This window comes from Ruditapes philippinarum, unplaced genomic scaffold (assembly GCF_026571515.1).
Source record: "Ruditapes philippinarum isolate M1 unplaced genomic scaffold, ASM2657151v2 ctg734_1_1_1_1, whole genome shotgun sequence".
NCBI classification, from domain to species: domain Eukaryota; kingdom Metazoa; phylum Mollusca; class Bivalvia; order Venerida; family Veneridae; genus Ruditapes; species Ruditapes philippinarum.
Window position 1 is genome coordinate 189210 of NW_026855182.1, and position 19123 is coordinate 208332.

At 31.5% G+C, this 19123-nt stretch overlaps 1 protein-coding gene across 2 annotated transcripts; it reads right to left on the reverse strand.

The window, feature by feature from the left end:
• Window positions 1–4295: 4295 nt before the first annotated feature.
• Window positions 4296–19113, reverse strand: LOC132742337 (uncharacterized). Of its 2 annotated transcripts, none has more exons than XM_060730710.1 (10): window positions 18935–19113; window positions 15424–15563; window positions 14356–14825; window positions 13873–14052; window positions 12607–12729; window positions 11958–12151; window positions 10767–10874; window positions 9915–10127; window positions 9288–9356; window positions 4296–4889 (listed from the first exon to the last, which is right to left on the reverse strand). In XM_060730710.1, the coding sequence occupies exons 1-10, from the start codon at window positions 18989–18991 to the stop codon at window positions 4785–4787; spliced, it is 1659 nt and encodes a 552-aa protein (XP_060586693.1). In that variant the 5' UTR covers window positions 18992–19113; the 3' UTR covers window positions 4296–4784. The 2 variants fall into 2 exon arrangements, with proteins under 2 accessions (XP_060586693.1, XP_060586694.1); XM_060730711.1 differs by lacking the exon at window positions 18935–19113 and adding an exon at window positions 16091–16228.
• Window positions 19114–19123: the final 10 nt, after the last annotated feature.

Here is a 19123-nt window from a genome sequence, read left to right on the forward strand (position 1 = left end):
TATAACTTGGACATAGACTGAAAAAAAAAGTTTATCACATTGAAGCCTAAGGAACAAAATATTAAGAAAGTCTACAGAACTTGACAGATTTGCATTACTTCAAATGCTTCAACCTTTCCCTCCGTCAAAGTTTTATAACTCAAAGACATTTTCAGAGTTGGAGACAATTCGATGTTCGAGACAAAATCAACCAACTTTTAGTACATATGATATCACAGACACAATAATAACAGGAGGAAATGACATTGATGTTAATAACATTTAAATATTAAACTCTTGAGCTTTCAAAATAATCTGAACATTTTATGCTTAACATGCTTCTGGAATGATTAAAAAATTTGGAATTAACATCAGTAATAGTTGCTATCCAGAACTTGTGAAAGGTGGGGTTTTCCCTCCCCTGGTACAACCAAACTTTAACCATTTCAACTTTTAAAGTGCACTACAGTTCACAAGAGATTTTTCCAACTGTATGAGCAGATTTTCAGAGCTGTAAAATTTTGTTTGTACTTAGCTGGGAAAACTAAACAATTAAGTCAGGGGTGAGACACTTCCTTGATCAAGAAAAGTACACTCATTGTTCATGCAGTACTGGTTGGTTCCAGTGACAGAATAGAAAGTGTGTCTTTAAGCTCAAAGCTTCCTACACAATCGTACTGAAATAAATTCTGTATAAACATCAGGAATGAACATAAAAAATGGGGAACAAAACCATTTTTTTTCCAGCATGGAAAATGGAAGTGGGGTCCCTTAAGGTAGAAAAACTGCCTCGAACAAAATTGTGATACTTTTGGCTATTATTAGAACCTGAGATTAAAATGAGTATCAGTCAACATTTTTTTTAATGTCAAGAACACTTATTTCTATAGTTTCAAACTGAATTTTCTGAATGGGTAAATTATGCTAATGGTAGGGGAATTAACACACTTTTTGATGAGGTTGGATTGGGCAAAATTTTTGTCGTGTAAATGACCTTGTTAAACACTAATGACAACACTTATAAATAATAAATTATTGAACATCAAGAACTATTCACAATATTGAATAAACACTGATATATTATAATGAAATAAAAAACAGTAAAAAACTTCAACATGATATAAAATAATATTCTTTAATATTGCACAAGTTACAAAAATAAATGTTTCCATGAAAGTACAAAAAATTACACAGCGATGTGTATGGCAAGTACAGCATAACTACTATCTACAGATGAAAAGACATTTTTTAACATAACACAGTATATGAACATTCTAACATAATTATCATTATCAGTCTGTAAAAAGAACATATTACATGTAAAATCGTACAAAACATTTCCTCTATATAGGACATATTCGGTATATGAACATCCTTACAAAACATTTCCTTTGTATAGAAAAATTCAGTACATGAACTGTCTTACAGAACATTTCCTATATATAGGACATATTACGTACATGAACATTCGAACACAAGTTTCCTTTTTATAGAACATATTGGGTACATGAAAATCCTTACTGCGCATTTCCTATATATAGAACATAATGATTTGGTACACGAACAGTTCCTATATATAGAACATGATAATTTGGTACACAAACAGTTCCTATATATAGAACATATCCGTGGTACATGAACATTCTCAGTCTCTTAATGAACATTACATCCATATCAAACATATTCAATAATAAAATAACACTTTTATTCAGAATAATGCCCCTTGTCTTACAACAGCATCTTGTCAAGTGTTCCCAGTTTCATGTTGTTTAATGATTGGCTTTATTCAAGATTTTGCCTGACGACAACAATGCTGCAGGGACCATGATAGCTCGAGTTTTTCTTCGAAAACAGACAAGGTAATAAGACTGATACAATCTACCAGAACATAATCATTTGTGTAATTTCCCTTTTATTTTATAATTTCTGTTATTATAAGTAAAGAAAATGTCAACATAATCAAAAGAATTATTTTTTCTTACAAACACTCCTCTCGAGGGCATTCATATCTTTTTAGGCAAGCTAAATGAATAAAAGGTCAAGACACATTTGTAACAAAACCAGTCGTGAAATACAGAAAGTTGATCTGAATGTAATTTTTTCACTTGAAAAAATGGTTGTATATCAAATAAAGTATAAATGCAGTATGATAAGAATTCAAAGCTTTTTATACCAAATACGTAAATAATGTACAATAAATAACAGTGCACTTTTAAATGAATTTTTGCATGATAAAATGTAGGTCTACACAAATTCAACTTTTTGAATTCATTTTTTTAAAACCAATTTTTTTTCAAAATTAACTTAAAAATTTTTGTTTTTATTCCGTTTTAAAATTGAAATTTTCATATTTAACTTCGTAAATGTCACAAAACCTGATGCAATATTCAAGAGTGTAAAAAATATGAAGTATATAATTATATAATCTATAAATAGCTTTGAAAATGCCTTTCCCTGATTCAGGTTAACAAGCAACTTTTTATAAAAATAACCAGTCAATATCAGGGTATATTCACTGTTTTTTTCCCCAAAAAATAGATTTTCAGGGTATATTCACTGTTTTTTCTCCTAAAAATAGATTTTCTGGAAATCCCCTGAAAGACGCGAGACTATGATGTGACGTCACGCATAGTTTGTTGTTATTATACAGAAAAAAATGTTAAATGACTCGTAAATAAGAGTCAAATTAGTCTATTTAGTTACCGACTTTCTATTTTTAAGAACAATACAAATTAGCGTGCCAATGCGCTCATTTAAAAGAAAGGGCCACATCATTCTGAAAAATAACTATTTCCGTCATATGCAACGGTAGATTTCATAAGCCATATAAAAGCTATTTAAAAATTATATAATAAAACAGATATGTACTTTTTAGCTGTTGAATATGATGTGATATGTACTGAAAAAATTAATATTGACCCTGCCTATCGCCGCGGTCAATATTAAGTTCATATTTGTTTAATATTTCATGAGTATTTTACGAACGAGTATTAAATATGGATGAACCTTTTTGTTACATTTCCTATCATGAAAAATAAGAATATTCAAGTGCCTTTATTACAATAATAATATCACAAAATTGAGCTTAAAAATCCCAGCAACCTAATGAAGTATGTGATATTTAAAACAAGATGTACCTTTAACTAGTAATAGAGAAAATGAAAGCAACAATGCACTAAAATACAAAATGTACATAATAACCCCAGTAACACACATAAATATCTATAAATATCCTTATGAAAATATTGGTAATGAAGAGTGGGGCAGTCTTTTTATATTTTAGGCAGTTTTTATATTTTATCCTAAACCTTTGTAATCATCAATTACTATAATTGTCCAATCCTCTTTAAGATACTCAATCTTTTGAATTATATGACTAATTAAACTAAGCTTGACAGTGAATAAATTGATCAAAATGGTTTTTAACATGTAAAAATTAATTTTCAATGTAATGCCATATTGTTGAATACAATAAAGTAACATTATTCAGATTGCTTTCAAACAATACATATAAACAAAACAAGAAGAAAAAACATTAAGTTCATGTTAATGGGAATTTGATTCTATCAAATTACATGTATGTTACTACGATCTCTAGGAATGTTAATTGGTATAAATTGGCAAACAATAGCCTGTAAGAATATCACAAAAAAGATTCTTTACATACATCAGTAACAAATCTTAATACAGATTGAATCAATTATATAAATCACATGACTGTACAGCATGTATCACATAACTGTACTGTATGTGTCACATGGCTGTATTGCATGATTAACATGGCTGTTCTGCATGTATCACATAACTATACTGCATGTGCCACATGACTGAACTGTATTTGTCAAATGGCTGTACTGCATGTGTCACATGACTGAACTGTATTTGTCACATGGCTGTACTGTATGTGTCACATGACTGTACTGTATGTGTCACATGGCTGGAATAGTAAACATTCAATGCTTTAACAAAATGTAAATTTTATATGTAAATGAATATGAAATTACATTGTACTATTTTAACCAATTTTGAACTTTAGACACAAAAAAAAAATGTATAACTATCACCTTAAAAAAAACTACATTTTGAAAAACAACATTTTGAGTATTTGAGCTAAAAGATATCACAAATTAACTAAAAAAATCAAATCATTAACGCTAAAACTCACGGGCAAAATAAAACCAACAAAATTTTTTTTTTAAAAGGTTTTTTGAAGAAACTTTACTTTATAGTTTTATAAAAATTTTCATTTAATAGTATAAAACCCCAAAATGAAAACCCAAAGTTTCCAAATTAGCAATATAACAAAGTCTGAATTGGTCAAACATATTTTTTTTAAATGCTTTTGAGTATTAATAACTGGTCCTTGGTACCAAATCTGTGGAGTATCACCATCTTATTCTTCTAGATATTATTTATATTCTGGATTGAATATTGTTTTCCTTTTAATATTTTATCACATTGGTGCGACAAAATCATTGTTCACGGGGCACTAATTTTTGTGGTTTTCATGGATAGGTCACTTTACATATTTAAGATGCAACAAAATTTCTTTTCATCTGCGATCAGATTTTTTTTCATTACATCATTTAGGTTTTACTTTTTCACAAAAAAAAACAAACAACAAAAACACCCAGACAATCCTTGATCTTAAGAACCCACAAAAATGTCCCTTGAGACCAAATCATGATAATATCATTAAGTGATGTCAGAGTTATTGAGGCTGTTTCATCTGCATCAAAGTTCGAAGTCTTTTTTATGGAATTATTATCTGGAATGCATGAAGGAAGATAGTGTTGTTTGGATATCTATGGCTTGACTACTTCATCGAGGATAAGACGAGAGGCAAACGCCACTGTGAAAGCCAAGATCACTGTCAACATGGCATTGTACGACACACTTAGACTGAACACCTGTATCAAGGAAAGACAACATATATTATAAATAGAATATTAAAAACATGTATTGACATGGGACATTTTTAGCTCGACTTTTTTTTTTTTGAAAAAAAAAGTAGAGGTATTGTTATAGTCAGGTCGGCGTTGCCGTTGCCATTGCCGTTGCCGTTGCCGTCCGAAAACTTGTACCTGGATCATAACTTTTTTATTTCTTGGTGTATTGTCTTCATACTTGGCACAACAACCCTTGGGACAAGACCTTTCAGTAGACCACACTAACCTTGACCTTCATCCATAAATGACCTTGACCTTCAAGGTTAAAAGTCCAATTTTTGCTTGTTCATGCTGTTATTGGCTGTAACTTTGTTATTTTTGAATGGATTGTCTTCAAACTTGAACATAATAATCTTCAAGGATATCCCTTAAAAATAACCAGTCAGACCTTGACATTCACTCATCAATGACCTTGACTTTGAAGGTCAAATTATTGAAAATTTTTCATTTTTTTGGCTATTATTGGCTGTAACTTTGTTATTTTTGAATGGATTGTCTTCAAACTTGAACATAATAATCTTCAAAGATAACTGTTAAAATATACCGAAAGACCTTGACCTTCACTCATTAATGACATTGTCTTTGAAGGTCAAATTATTGAAATTTTCATTGTTTTGGCGGTAACTGACTGTAACTTTGCTATTTTTGAAGGATAAACTTCATATTATAACAGAACATTCTTAAGGACCAGACCTTGTTGTTTATCAAACCCAAATTTGCTTGGCTCTTTAATGACCTTGACCTTGAAGGTTATATTACTGAATTTCTCAGATTGTGCATTTATTGGTGTGTGTGTATGTATAGTATATGTATTATATATATATATATATAAATGTGTGTGTATATATATATATATATATATATATATATATATATATATATATATATATATATATATATATATATATATATATATATATATATATATATATATCAAATAGATATATATATATATATATATCAAATAGATATATATACATACATTAATATATATATATATATATATATATATATATATATATATATCAAATAATATATATATATATATATATATATATATATTATTATATCAAATATATATACATATATAAATATGGTGTATCTGATGCGAAACCACGTGAAATTGAAAACATTAAAAAAGACCTGTGCTCTATCTTTTCTAAACACGGCCTGAAGATTACAATTGAATCCAACAAAAAAATCGTGAACTTTTTGGACGTAACACTCAACCTGAAGAATGGCAAACATGTTCCATACAACAAACCGAACAACACACCGTTATATGTGCATACCGAATCGAACCACCCACCAAATATCATCAAGAACATACCCATAGGCATTAACAAACGTCTATGCGAAATATCATATGACCAAGAATCTTTTGACATAGCAACACCAATCTACCAAAGGTCTATACAAATAGTGGATATAAACACCAACTTAAATACTCAAATGAAGAAAAGACTGACAACGGTACCAAGAATCGCAAAACAGAAGCAGAAATATAATCTGGTATAACCCACCATATAGTAAAAATGTAGAAACCAACATTGGAAAAACGTTTCTGAAAATACTAGACGAAGAATTTCCCAAGGAACACTTGCTACACAAAATATTCAATAGAAACACAGTCAAATTAAGTTATAGTTGCATGAACAATATAAAAAACATAATCGACGGACATAACAAAGCTATTCTTTCCAAAGAAATAGTAAAAAATCAGCCTAAAACATGCAATTGTAGGAAAACAATAGATTGCCCCACGTCAGGACGATGCTTGGTGAAATCGGTTGTATATAGAGCTACAGTGGAAACAAACGACGACAAGCCTAAACAAACTTATGTAGGATTAACAGAAAATACCTTTAAAACCCGATTTACAAACCACAAAGCATCATTTAGAAATCCCTAAGCTTAAAAACAGCACTGAATTAAGTAAATATATCTGGGAACTCAAAGAAGAAAACATCGACTTTAACATAACATGGAATATCTTAAAACAAGCCTCACCCTACAACCCAGCCTCCGACCGATGCAACTTGTGCCTATGGGAGAAATTCTACATTATCTGCAAACAAGAAAACGCTAAACTTAACAAAAGAAACGAACTTGTAACAACCTGCAGACATTCCAGGAAATATCTATTAAGCAACTTTAAAAAATGAACAGTATTAATATAGTTACGCCCCTTTATTGAGAAACCACCATTTACACTTCATAGTTACGTCCCTTTATTGAGAACTACCATTTACACTTCTGAAGATTGCGTTTTGCGCATGAAACTAATTAGTAAAGGAAAATGTGTTTTTCAATGTGTTGATTGAATATAAATCCATATATATATATATATATATATATACACATATATATACATATATATATATATATATATATATATATATATATACATACATTTTTCTATTTTTAGAAATTGCGTCATTGTTGCTATTTTTAGAAATTGCGTCATTTTTTCTATTTTTAGAAATTGCGTCATTGTTGCTATTTTTAGAAATTGCGTCATTGTTGCTATTTTTAGAAATTGCGTCATTTTTTTATTTTTAGAATTTGTTGCTATTTTTAGAAATTGCGTCATTTTTTCTATTTTTAGAAATTGCGTCATTGTTGCTATTTTTAGAAATTGCGTCATTTTTTCTATTTTTAGAAATTGCGTCATTGTTGCTATTTTTAGAAATTGCGTCATTTTTTCTATTTTTAGAAATTGCGTCATTTTTTCTATTTTTAGAAATTGCGTCATTTTTTTCTATTTTTAGAAATTGCGTTATTGTTGCTATTTTTTAGAATTTGTTGCTATTTTTAGAAATTGCGTCATTGTTTCTATTTTTAGAAATTGCGTCATTGTTGCTATTTTTAGAATTTGTTGCTATTTTTAGAAAGTGCGTCATTGTTTCTATTTTTAGAAATTGCGTCATTGTTGCTATTTATAGAAATTGCGTCATTTTTTTTAATTTTAGAAATTGCGTCATTTTTTCTATTTTTAGAAATTGCGTCATGTTGCTATTTTAAGAAATTGCGTACTGTTGCTATTTTTAGAAATATGCTTAATGTTTCTATTCATATATATACAAAATATATAAAGAAAACTAATGTGACAAGACACACCAACTAAATTTATAAAAAGGAAACGTTAATATATGTTCAAACCTTTCTATGTTTGCGTTTAGAAAAAGTAAAAAGTCGAGCGTTGCCCCCGCCCGGCGGTGGCTCTTGTTAATAAATGCAACTATCTACACCATGGTTGGCATTCTGTATGGCTGAGTGGTTGAGATATCTGACTTAAAATAACCCGCCCTTAGCTGCTCTGGGTTTGAATCCCAATACAGATTTTGAAGACTTTTATTTGTCTTTAGAAGATTATTCTAGCTTAAGAAATGGCAACAATTTCACAGACCGAAAGATTAAATCGGTTAAAAGAAAAACTTTATTTATAAATACAGTTATTTTTTTAAAACCTATTTTCATTTTTTTAACCCAAAACATGAAAACTTCAAAACACTCACAGGCAACATACTCATAAAAACCTTAACTTGAATTCTCTCCCATAATCTGATAACCCTGAACAATGACAAACATATACAACAAAGAACAGCCAGATGGGTATCAAAATGACATCTCTAGAACTCCAGTGCACACATAAAAAGCTGGAGCTCACTAGAGAGGAGGTGTCTTTACTCCAGGTAGACAATTTTACAGCAATTACTTTTCCCCAGTACCTAGAAGTCCCAGGAAGTTTACCCCGTAACTTGTATCCACATAGCCCTCGTAAACTACATGTACTACCATTTTTCCAACAAACCACCAACATGTGGTACATAGTACTAGAACAATTTGTAACTTTGCCAACTATTGAATCATTTGAACAAGCAGTTGTTCAACATTCCTAATTCCAAGCAGTTATTCTAGCCTTTGCTTTCCTTTAAACAGCACTGCTGTCATTTTAATCTTGATCTTCTTTATCATTTTTACATCCTTAGTATATTCATTACCTGACATCATACTCAGTGAGTCACCTAGCTAAAACTTTTGAATTTGGCATATTTGGCACAAAACCACAATTATTTTTCTGTCACTCCTGATATGGGATTTAGGACATATCAAGAGTTTGCCCCCAATAATGATTTGTAAGGTCAAACAAGGTATTGAAATATAAAAATACAAAAATTGAGCTATCAGTAAATTTTCTGGTCAGACAGCATAGAAATCCTTATCCCATTAAGTTCCAGCAGGGTTAAAATACATTCTAGTTTCACTGTCTAATTGGGAAGACTGAAAATAACCAAATTTTCTCACCAAGAGAGGTAAACCAAGGGAGTTAATAAATACATAACCAATACTATTTACCTGCATCTGTAGTGGCTGTCTGTGTAGAAAGTTCAGCAGTCCATATCTGTCCTTTGTTGGACATATACACTGAAATTTAAAATAAACATCATACGAGGAATTATATTTCAAAGAAACTCCACTTTGGTTTTTTGACATAATGGGACATGAAATATTTTTTTTCCATGATTTGTATACAATTTGATGTAGACCTTACAAAACTTGTAACTTGCATGTAAATTTTCTGATCATTCCTTCACATTGTCTTTTTCCAGAATTATTTTATTGTGCAAAATGACCCACAATTGAAGAGTTGCAATGCTTTTCACTCAGTCAAGCTAAGAAATGTCACAAAAAATCGATTTTTACACCAAAATACATTGATTTTAATTTAATTGTGAGCATATTTCTTTATCACAGATTACAGATTTGTTCATTTAATTTAATGTATGTAAGAATTTCAAATTCTAGTCTCTAAGCTTTGTGATCTCACTGGTGCTCCTTTAACAAATTGTATTTAAAAAATGAATTTATTAAGACTTTAAAAACCTTAAGGTAATGATACTGATATCCCTTAAATTTTGAATAGACTATACTAAACCTAAAAAATGACCAATCTGTTACATAAATTCAACAGTTTAAACTCACCCTGATCATCTGCTGGCCTTCCCCATTGGCTTCTGCATACGCTGAACACAGTATTAGTATTAACAACATGGGTGCCACAAACTGTAGAATATCCCCTAAGTCCGGGGAATGACTAAGCCAGTAAATCACGTAGTCACCGATCCAAATCCCGACAAATGCCACCCAGCTGGCAAGCCATCGCTGCAGGCACTGTGATGTAAATCTCATACGACTCTGTAAATATTAACATGTATATTTCATTAAGATTATTACTGGATTTAATCAAAGTACATGCAAATGTATAAAATCTTATCTGAAAAAAATAAATACTGGCAAATTGCCTGTATTTTATAAGTTATAAGGGTATCATCAGAATAAATATTAGAAAAGAACATGATTCTTAAAATTACATATACTTCAATTTTCCTATAAGATGGATCCCTTGTAGGACAGAGGTCCTAATCTCAAATATGCATACATGTATTTTATTTCCTTAATATTCATTTACCTGCTAAATTTAGCATTTTATTACTGTAATCTTTTTGCTTTATGTAAATTTTGTTATAGAGATCTCTCTCCTGGCTAATGGACTGTTCCTGGTGAGAAACAAGATAAGTTCATTATGCAACTATAGAGGATTAAGGGTGGATATAGAAAAATGCATAAGCTTCCAGAAATTTTTTTTTTTACTAATTTTGATATCAGGTTAATAAGTTTTACTTGTTACAAATTTTAAGTTTAGCAAGCATGCATGATATCTGGCTAGGAAGTTGTTGTCTGTTATCTATGTGTCTGTAAACAGCAATTCATCAATATAGATACAGATGAAATATTTACTAGTATTGTGTATACTCCTTTAAATCAAAATCTTACAGAAATTTTCCAGTAGCAGAGAAGTATTTCATCTTCTGTCATAATAGGAGGTTCATCAAGCTGGGAGTCTATACTGCCTGTACCGCCAATACTGTTTGTAAGGTCCTCCTGTAATACATGAATCATTTATCTATATATATATATATATATATATATATATAGAGGATATTGATTGAGTGTAGATTTAATACTAAATTTAGTGAACGAGTTGAATCAAGTCATATTATGGGAGTTTGTTTGTTTGTTTGTTTCATTTTTCGCCTTTTCCCAACAGTATTTCAGTCATATAGGCAGGTAGTTCCCTAACCATCATTCATGGAGATTTACACCAGTACTATACTACCTTCCTCCGCTCAACTACCAAAGCATCTCCCGGGGATTAAACCCACGCCAGAGAGGTAACTGGATTAGAAGTCATCGACTCTAACCCCTCGACCGTGGGGCCTCTGGTTAGCATAATATTGTTTTAAATAACAACTCCAATAAATTCAGTTCTAAATCTACACAAATACACACATATAATATTCTAATTATTACAATTTAAAGTTAGAACAGCTTACAGTTAAAATGAAAAAGTCTTTTTTCGTTGACGCTCCTATAGTGAAACGTTTAGTTTTACACACTTTAACGCTATGTTTGTATAAAACCAAAATGTCATCACATCATGGTGTAATAACATCTTTATTAGAAGTGTTTATAACATTCCTGCACCGCAGTTTATGTGATAATATAATTATATTTATTACATATGACTGATTTTTATCTCCTTTATCTTGTTAATTGGTGCTTGTGATTTGTTTCATTTCAATGAATTGAAAGTTGGTATGGGGTAAGGTATATTTAGTGTAATTATGGATCTGTGGGGTTGGGTTAAGTTTTAATTTTTTTTGTACAAGGTTCATGGAGATAGAGGGTAAAGTTTTTGGTCAAAGTTTTACATTCTGATGCTATGTTAATCAAAAATCCTTCTAACTACATGTATAACTAACTATTAAGTCACTATTATAGTGATTATAGTTAAAGTGTTTTTGCAACTGGGGGAAATAAACACAACATTTTAGCTAAGGGAGATCAAAAGCCCTGCATTATATGTAAATCTCTTCCACTTTGAATGGACTGTTCCAAATTCAAACCCCGTAAAATCTATAATACATGTACAAATTTCAGGTAATGAGTTGAACAGATCTTTACCTCAACACTAGCAGTCAGATTCATGACAGGTGAATTTTCTCTCATTAACACAACATCTTCTGGGGTCTGCAATTCTATTCTACTCCCCTGTCTGTTAACTGTCTGATTAGCAGGAACATCTGGCTGTTCTGGAACACTCCCTTCTTTTATTAATTCATTTAAATCACTGTCTTGTAACACAAACCATCCCCTGTCTGAAATAAGATAAGCAACAATTCTGAACTGACGACTTAAGCTGTAGATGTATCGAAATCTGTTCAGCTATCTCTCTTAATAAATACATTAAAGGTTATAATGTTGAAAAGAATTTATTACTTCAGGTGTCAGCAAGAAACCAATCTAAAAGCAGAATAACGGATGACAGAAAGGAACCAATCTAAAAGACAGACAACAGCAATATTTGAGTCGCGTCACAACAAAACAAATGTAATGCGTTTGCGACCATCATGGATCCAGACCAGCCTGCGCATCCGCGCAGTCTGATCAGGATCCATGCAGTTCGCTATCAGTTTCTCTGCTTGTTATAGGGTTTGTAAGCGAACAGCATGGATCCTGATCAGACTGCTCGGATGCGCAGGCTGGTCTGAATCCATGCTGGTCGCAAACGCATTATGTTGGTTTTGTCGTGACGCGGCTCATTTGTACTTACTATCTAGGATAGATGATGTCTCTCGATGATATTCCCCGTCTTTTGAATTCTTTAATCGTTTCTTCCAGTAGTCATCATATTTTCTCCCATCATCCTCTAAATCACGCACAAATCTACGAATTCCTGAAAAGGTATTCCATAAAACATGTCTCGTAAAGAAAAATACACCCATAACCTGTACCCAGCTAAAAACAAAAAAGTGATAACCCTTTGTCCACAGTGTAGAGACATGAGTAGTCTGCACATCCTTGCAATCAGACAACTCACTAAACTAATGGCTGACTGACTTTGAATTTACATCTTGACATCCCCCTAAATGATTAATGGACATTCTCGAGAAAATGTAAGCTGGGCAAAGTCATTTAAGAGAATCAGCAGGTTGTATTTTTATTTTGATAAGTATTGACGATAGTTTAAAATGTCTACACAGGACGTACTAATGTAAGGTAAGTGTCTGACTGATATTTTATATACTCAGTACTTTATAATTACAAGGAATATTTACAAGGGGATCATATACACATAGCAGACAAAAGTAAAATTTTACATTTTTTACATGGGGAAAGGTTCCTTAGAAGAAAAAAAAATTTCAAACAAGGTTGAGCCGTGGACAAGAAGCTGTAAAACCTTTTTACCAGTTTTCTTATGACACCAGTAATGACTAGATCTGGACTCATAAGAGATAAAAGGAGAAGAAAAAAATATTGTTTTTTTTAGGTTTTTTGGTTCTAACACCAATTTAACACACGTTTTGATTGTATCTCGTCATCAATCCACCAAACCAGCTTTCCTTGGATAACTAACCAGTTATTACCAATTTCTTTGCCAGTCAATCCCACATGATTTCCGATTCAGCAGTGCTGGACAAAATTAATGACCATAAGACTTCATGTCAGAGATCCATTCTATAAGTTCTTATAAATATGAATATTGTCAATATATTAAAACCAAAACACATAAAATGATACTAAAACGCACTCTTGACTATTCTCAGTGCTTCGCAGTAAGAAAACGGGCAAATAACTCTGTAAAAAGGAAACTCAGAGTTATAGAACCTGTGCAGATCATGTTAGATAATCACAGATAACTAGTGTGAGAAGTTTACAATCAATTCCCTTCAGTATTTTTCAAGATACCAAACTGCGCGCAAAAATTTAACGAAAGTGTGACGTTGATGCGGATTCCAGAGCGAGAACAATAGTTCTACCTAGTCTTCGAATTTTCAAACTAAAGTTCTATTGGAGGAGATAATGAGATTATAAATACCTATAGTATGTGTACGACATACAGAGAGTAGCATACATCCCACCAGCAGATTCCAAATGGTGGCTAACACAGAGAACACAACACGGCTGATGTACATGGAGTTACACACTAGATGATGGAGACCCACAATGTGACAGTAGTCTGAGGCATATGTGTCAAATGAAGTATAGAGATTCAATCCTGTAATCAACCAAAAAATTCATTTAAGATTTTTAACCGTTATGAATCTGTTAAGATTGACTATTGACAGTTTTAATGTCAAGTAACATTGTAATAACCAGACTCCTGACTTTAAATTGTTTTCATTATACCTATTTTAAGTATATTTTTATAATGTTCTAGAATGCTTTCACTGTTGTATCATCATAAAACAATTGAAGTAAGAAAATTTTGTTGTACATTATAAAAGACTCAACTAAGTTTTTTGACATCAATAGACTGAAAATATTGTTTCAAGAAAAAAGCATGAAAAAGTTTACAAACCTGTAAATATAAACCCACACAAAATTAGCAGAATTGCTGAGTTGATCTTGAACAGTGTTTTGGAATGAGTTCGAATACTGGCCGCAAAGTCCTCGTCACCAAACAATCGCCCTGCGAGTCTGAACGAGTAAATGCCCAAACACAACCAGCCAAAACCAATAAGTAACGACATAAATCCGATATGAACGGTCGTTGAGGAGTTCTTACTCGCAACATCGTAGACTACGAAAAGCACTCCGAGGAATGTAAATGTCAGGGCAGAGAATAACGTAATCACGTACAGTATTGTCGCAAACCAACGTTTTGATTGGTTGATTCCTAACACCAAGGTGACAATTTTCCAAATCCAGCCGGGAAGATGTTTGGATTGTTTGATTTGATGTTTCGTTGTCCTAGGTGACTCGGTTTCAGTCTCAGTAGAGTCGTAGAAATGGGGTGTGTTAGCAACATGGAGATTTCTAATGGATGGCCTGTAACATATAAACAGAGGACATAATTTGTCATAATATTTGACAATGTCTTTTCTAGGAGGGGGCGATGGGGGGATTCACTCATATTTTTGAGAATCATGCCTCCAATTCTTTGAGAGGCAGGGGGAAAATTTTACATAGAGAAAGAAAGAAAAAATACATAAACTCTCACCTTTCGATAAAATTCCCCGTTTTTCAAATCTTAGAATAGACACTGTTATTTGTCATATCACGACAAATACATTTTTTTTTTCATTACAAAATTAATGTTACTTTAAGCAAGACGTAATCTGTAATATTTCAAGAACTATAAGGCACATGGGCAGGATTTACCCAACCTCCAGTACCCTTTCTAAATTCAATAGATATAGGAACAAATATAAACAATGTCATGATCATAGTTTTAATTTGCATACAAAGCTTTATAAAGGCTGAGAATAATCATACATTTCAGACATGTCTAAATGAATTATTCTTAAACATATTACTTTAAAACTTTCAACTTTGAATACAATATATACAGTTGTGAAATTTTTCTAAATTCATAAAATTTAAATGAAACATAGGAATCATTGGAGAATTTAAAAACATCTCTAACCTGCAAGCATTATAATTTTTTCTTGCCTCATTTGTATACGATCTCAGTCTGTCCCTGTCTGAGTCTGGGCTAATCTGTCGCTGACTAAATGACCTAGTTCTGTCATCACCGACCACACTATGTAATTCACCTTTAGAATTCTGAAAATACAACATCATGATGATCAATATTTTTTTCTTTTTCCCTTTCAACACTCTTACTAAATTTTATTAAATATAAAAAACAAAAATTAAAAAATTAAAAGATACCCGAATAAATTTTTTATTTTTAAAAAATTTTCAGTACGCCAGTCTTTTTTTTTAGAAAACGGGTTACTGTTGCATTTTCCTTAAAAGGAAACACTGTTAAAACGTGCGGAGCTATAAAAACTATATAACCCCATCAACAGCACAAAGTCAAAAACTTTTAACTTCAAAATTTACACATTAATTGTTCCAAATTTTTTAACCAGAATTTTTTTTTCAAAAAACAATTTAAAACTTCATAAACACTTACTTTAATAAAGGGTTTTCATCTAAGTAAAATTTTCAGAGTGCACAATGCATGAGCACTAAAGATTGAACCAAAAGAAAACCCATAGGTTACTGTTATAATCTACAGTATTGAAACACAGCCATCGATCACTCTTTGTGGAATTTTTTTTTAATACAATAAATATTATACATACCAGCACAACTCGTTTTGGCATATACAATGTATTATTCATCACTAATTAACTGTATTAGCAAGCACTATACTGCATATATCCTGTATAAATATTTCTGTATCCAGTTTAAATTCTTATACTCTTATTCATTTTATACTCCAAACACGTCATACAACGTAATGTACCTCCTACTCCTACATAGCTTTTAACACTTGTTTCTATGCTTGCTTGTATTTTGAAAACAGAAAATTATCCTAAATACACCTGTTTATCTAACCTAATTAAAATGCAGAATTTTATCACATTTAATGAACTTAATGTAATCTTGAAATAAAAGTCAAGTGCTTTTACCTTAACCTAAATAAAGAAACAAGAGTGAGTTTAAAAACTATATGCACCAGTACTTCTGTACCTACACAACTTGTACTTATATACACAAATGAGCCACATCATGACAAAACCAACGTAATGTGTTTGCGACCAGCATGGATCCAGACAAGCCTGCGCTTCCGCGCAGTCTGATCAGGATCCATGCTGTTCGCTTACCAAGTCTATTACAAGTAGAGAAACTGATAGCGAACAGCATGGATCCTGATCAGACTGCGCAGATGCGCAGGCTGGTCTGAATCCATGATGGTCGCAAACACATTATGTTGGTTTTATCATGACGCAGCACAAATGTAATAACTTCTTGGTCAATTCTTGTACAAAATAAACAGAAAACAAGCAGATGTTTCAAATTTAAGAATTTCACCATTTTTGTGCTTAAACGCTGAATTCTGCTTAAGCCAATGGTAGCGGCCGTGGGGCAAATTATCAATACCATCCTGTAACAGGTGCAATCAAATTTTGCCATTTTTAGCATTTTTTAGGGATTCCTTTTCCCTCTATTTTTAAAATTTCACATCAATCTTTTCATGGATTGTACATTAGATATTGACATATTTATAACTTACAAATATGAGTGACTTTACAGTATTATTTATCACACGATTAACGTAAGATATGGTGACTAATGTACCCACTGTAAGTTCAAGTACTAGAGGTTGATATCAAAGTGAGGTCAAATATATGAAAGGACTCAAGTACTTTTAAACTCAGCATTTAAGGAAGATGCCTGAAATAAGGACTTGAAATGTATGTGTACACTAACAAACACATGCTGTGTCAGTATTTGCCCACATTCAGTCTTGTGTGGCTAAATGGTCAAAAGGTCATTCTTTTCAAATCACATGTCTTTTACTACTGTGGGTTTGAAACCTGCCAGAGACTGGATTCTGAGTCAGTTGTGGGGAAGCTATACCCATACCTCAGGGTATATGAGTATAAAGATCAACTAGGGACAGAAACTTTAAAAAAAATACAAAATGCAGGTGGTTCTACTCAGGTGCCTACTTGTACATTAAATAATGCATGGCAGGACATCTGAAGTCATTGGTCTATATTGCAACATGCCATTTTGACCTGTAACCTACCAATTTTACAACTTAGCAGTTTAAGGGATTTCCCATTCATCCATAAGACAGCTTGTTCTTTTCTAAGTGCATGACAGAAACAAAAGGGGCAAAATTTTGTAATAAGTTAACACAGGATTATAGGCCATGTGTCCATCATGTTAGATAACCAAAGAGAACAATTTGTGAGATTTTCTACCTACTCCCTTCAGAAATTTTGGGTGTACTAACTTGCACACAAAAATTGTGACTAAAATTTAACAGTGAGTGTTTCACTCAAAATTGTAAATTTGTATGTGAGATATTTGTTCAAACTTGTTAGTTTTAAAGATATATAATAAACAACCTTGTTTCAACTTTGCTTCAAATCAAAATATTTATATATCAGTTGAATTTATCAGTTCAACATCAAGTTTATCATTAATTATTTACATAAATTATAGTATATTATCAAACTAAATATAATCTTATTCAGAAGTTAATATAAATTTAATATCACCAAGACAAGTAAAAGTAAACAAATGTCTGGGTTCAGATAGTTTTCTACGATAAATAGATATAATTATAAATCAATCAGTTGCTATCTCATGAAGACAAATGTTTTGTATTTTATTGCTCTCTTACTCTAAATCATGTCAGTTTTAAAGATAGATACACTTTGACTTATAAATTGTTTGCATTAAATACAGTTAAAACCATTAACACAATATATATCTACAAAGTATAAAACTACCGTCATCCTAGTTATCCACTTGTTCAATACTAACCCCATCACCACAATATACTGAGGGAGTGGAAGGGAAGTTTTAATTGGCATCTGTCCTGTCAAGCAGAGTTTTTGTTTTGATCACCCAAACATTATTCCACTGGGGATCAGGTTACAATAGATCGGTGCACAAGATTCATTTGAATACTAATGAATAAAGTGACGATATTTATCTTATAAATCTACAGATTTACCTGTCATCTATAATTAGCTTTACTGCATCAGTCACTAAATAATACCTGAGTAACATGAAGAATGATAAATTGGTTAAGACATACAACAATACAGTCTTGAATTCAACAAAAATGTTATATAATGCAATGTACTTATTTTTTTAGTTATCTTAAACTTATGCACATAACATATATAAAAAACTGCATACATGTACAGTATCACTGTATAGTAGTTAAACACTTTTTAAATAAATATTATTTTTGACAAATAACAAAACTATTGCACTCAGTTGTTAAGGCTACTCAAACATTAAATGCAAATAGTACAACGATAATTTAAGGGAAACATAAATTTATATTTTACAAAATGACATCTAGCAGTATGCATCATACATGTGATACATGCAAATGATGCATCCAAAATAAAGACTATCCGAATGTATGACTAAAAAGTAGAAATTGTCTTTTATACTTCGTATTTTTCATTTAGCTCATCTTCGTGTACGAGAGATGATGTATCTATATCCATCCCGGCAATCTTTTTTATCAAAATAGAATGCCAACCATATTAATCTTCATTAATTTAGTTTTTAAGTAGGCGGATTTATTTCATTAGGCTGTAACAAAATTGTCTCCCTTTAATCATTTAATTGGTTCGATT

Bases quoted from the DNA above. Each gene is read 5' to 3' on its own strand.
- LOC132742337 (XM_060730710.1), bottom strand. From the start codon at position 18,991: ATGGATATAGATACATCATCTCTCGTACACGAAGATGAGCTAAATGAA. The intron at 15,564-18,934 runs GTATAAAAGACA...TTGTATTTTCAG, and splicing joins AGCTAAATGAAAAATACGAA to AATTCTAAAGGTGAATTACA. The intron at 10,875-11,957 runs GTAAAGATCTGT...CATGTATTACAG, and splicing joins ATCTGACTGCTAGTGTTGAG to GAGGACCTTACAAACAGTAT.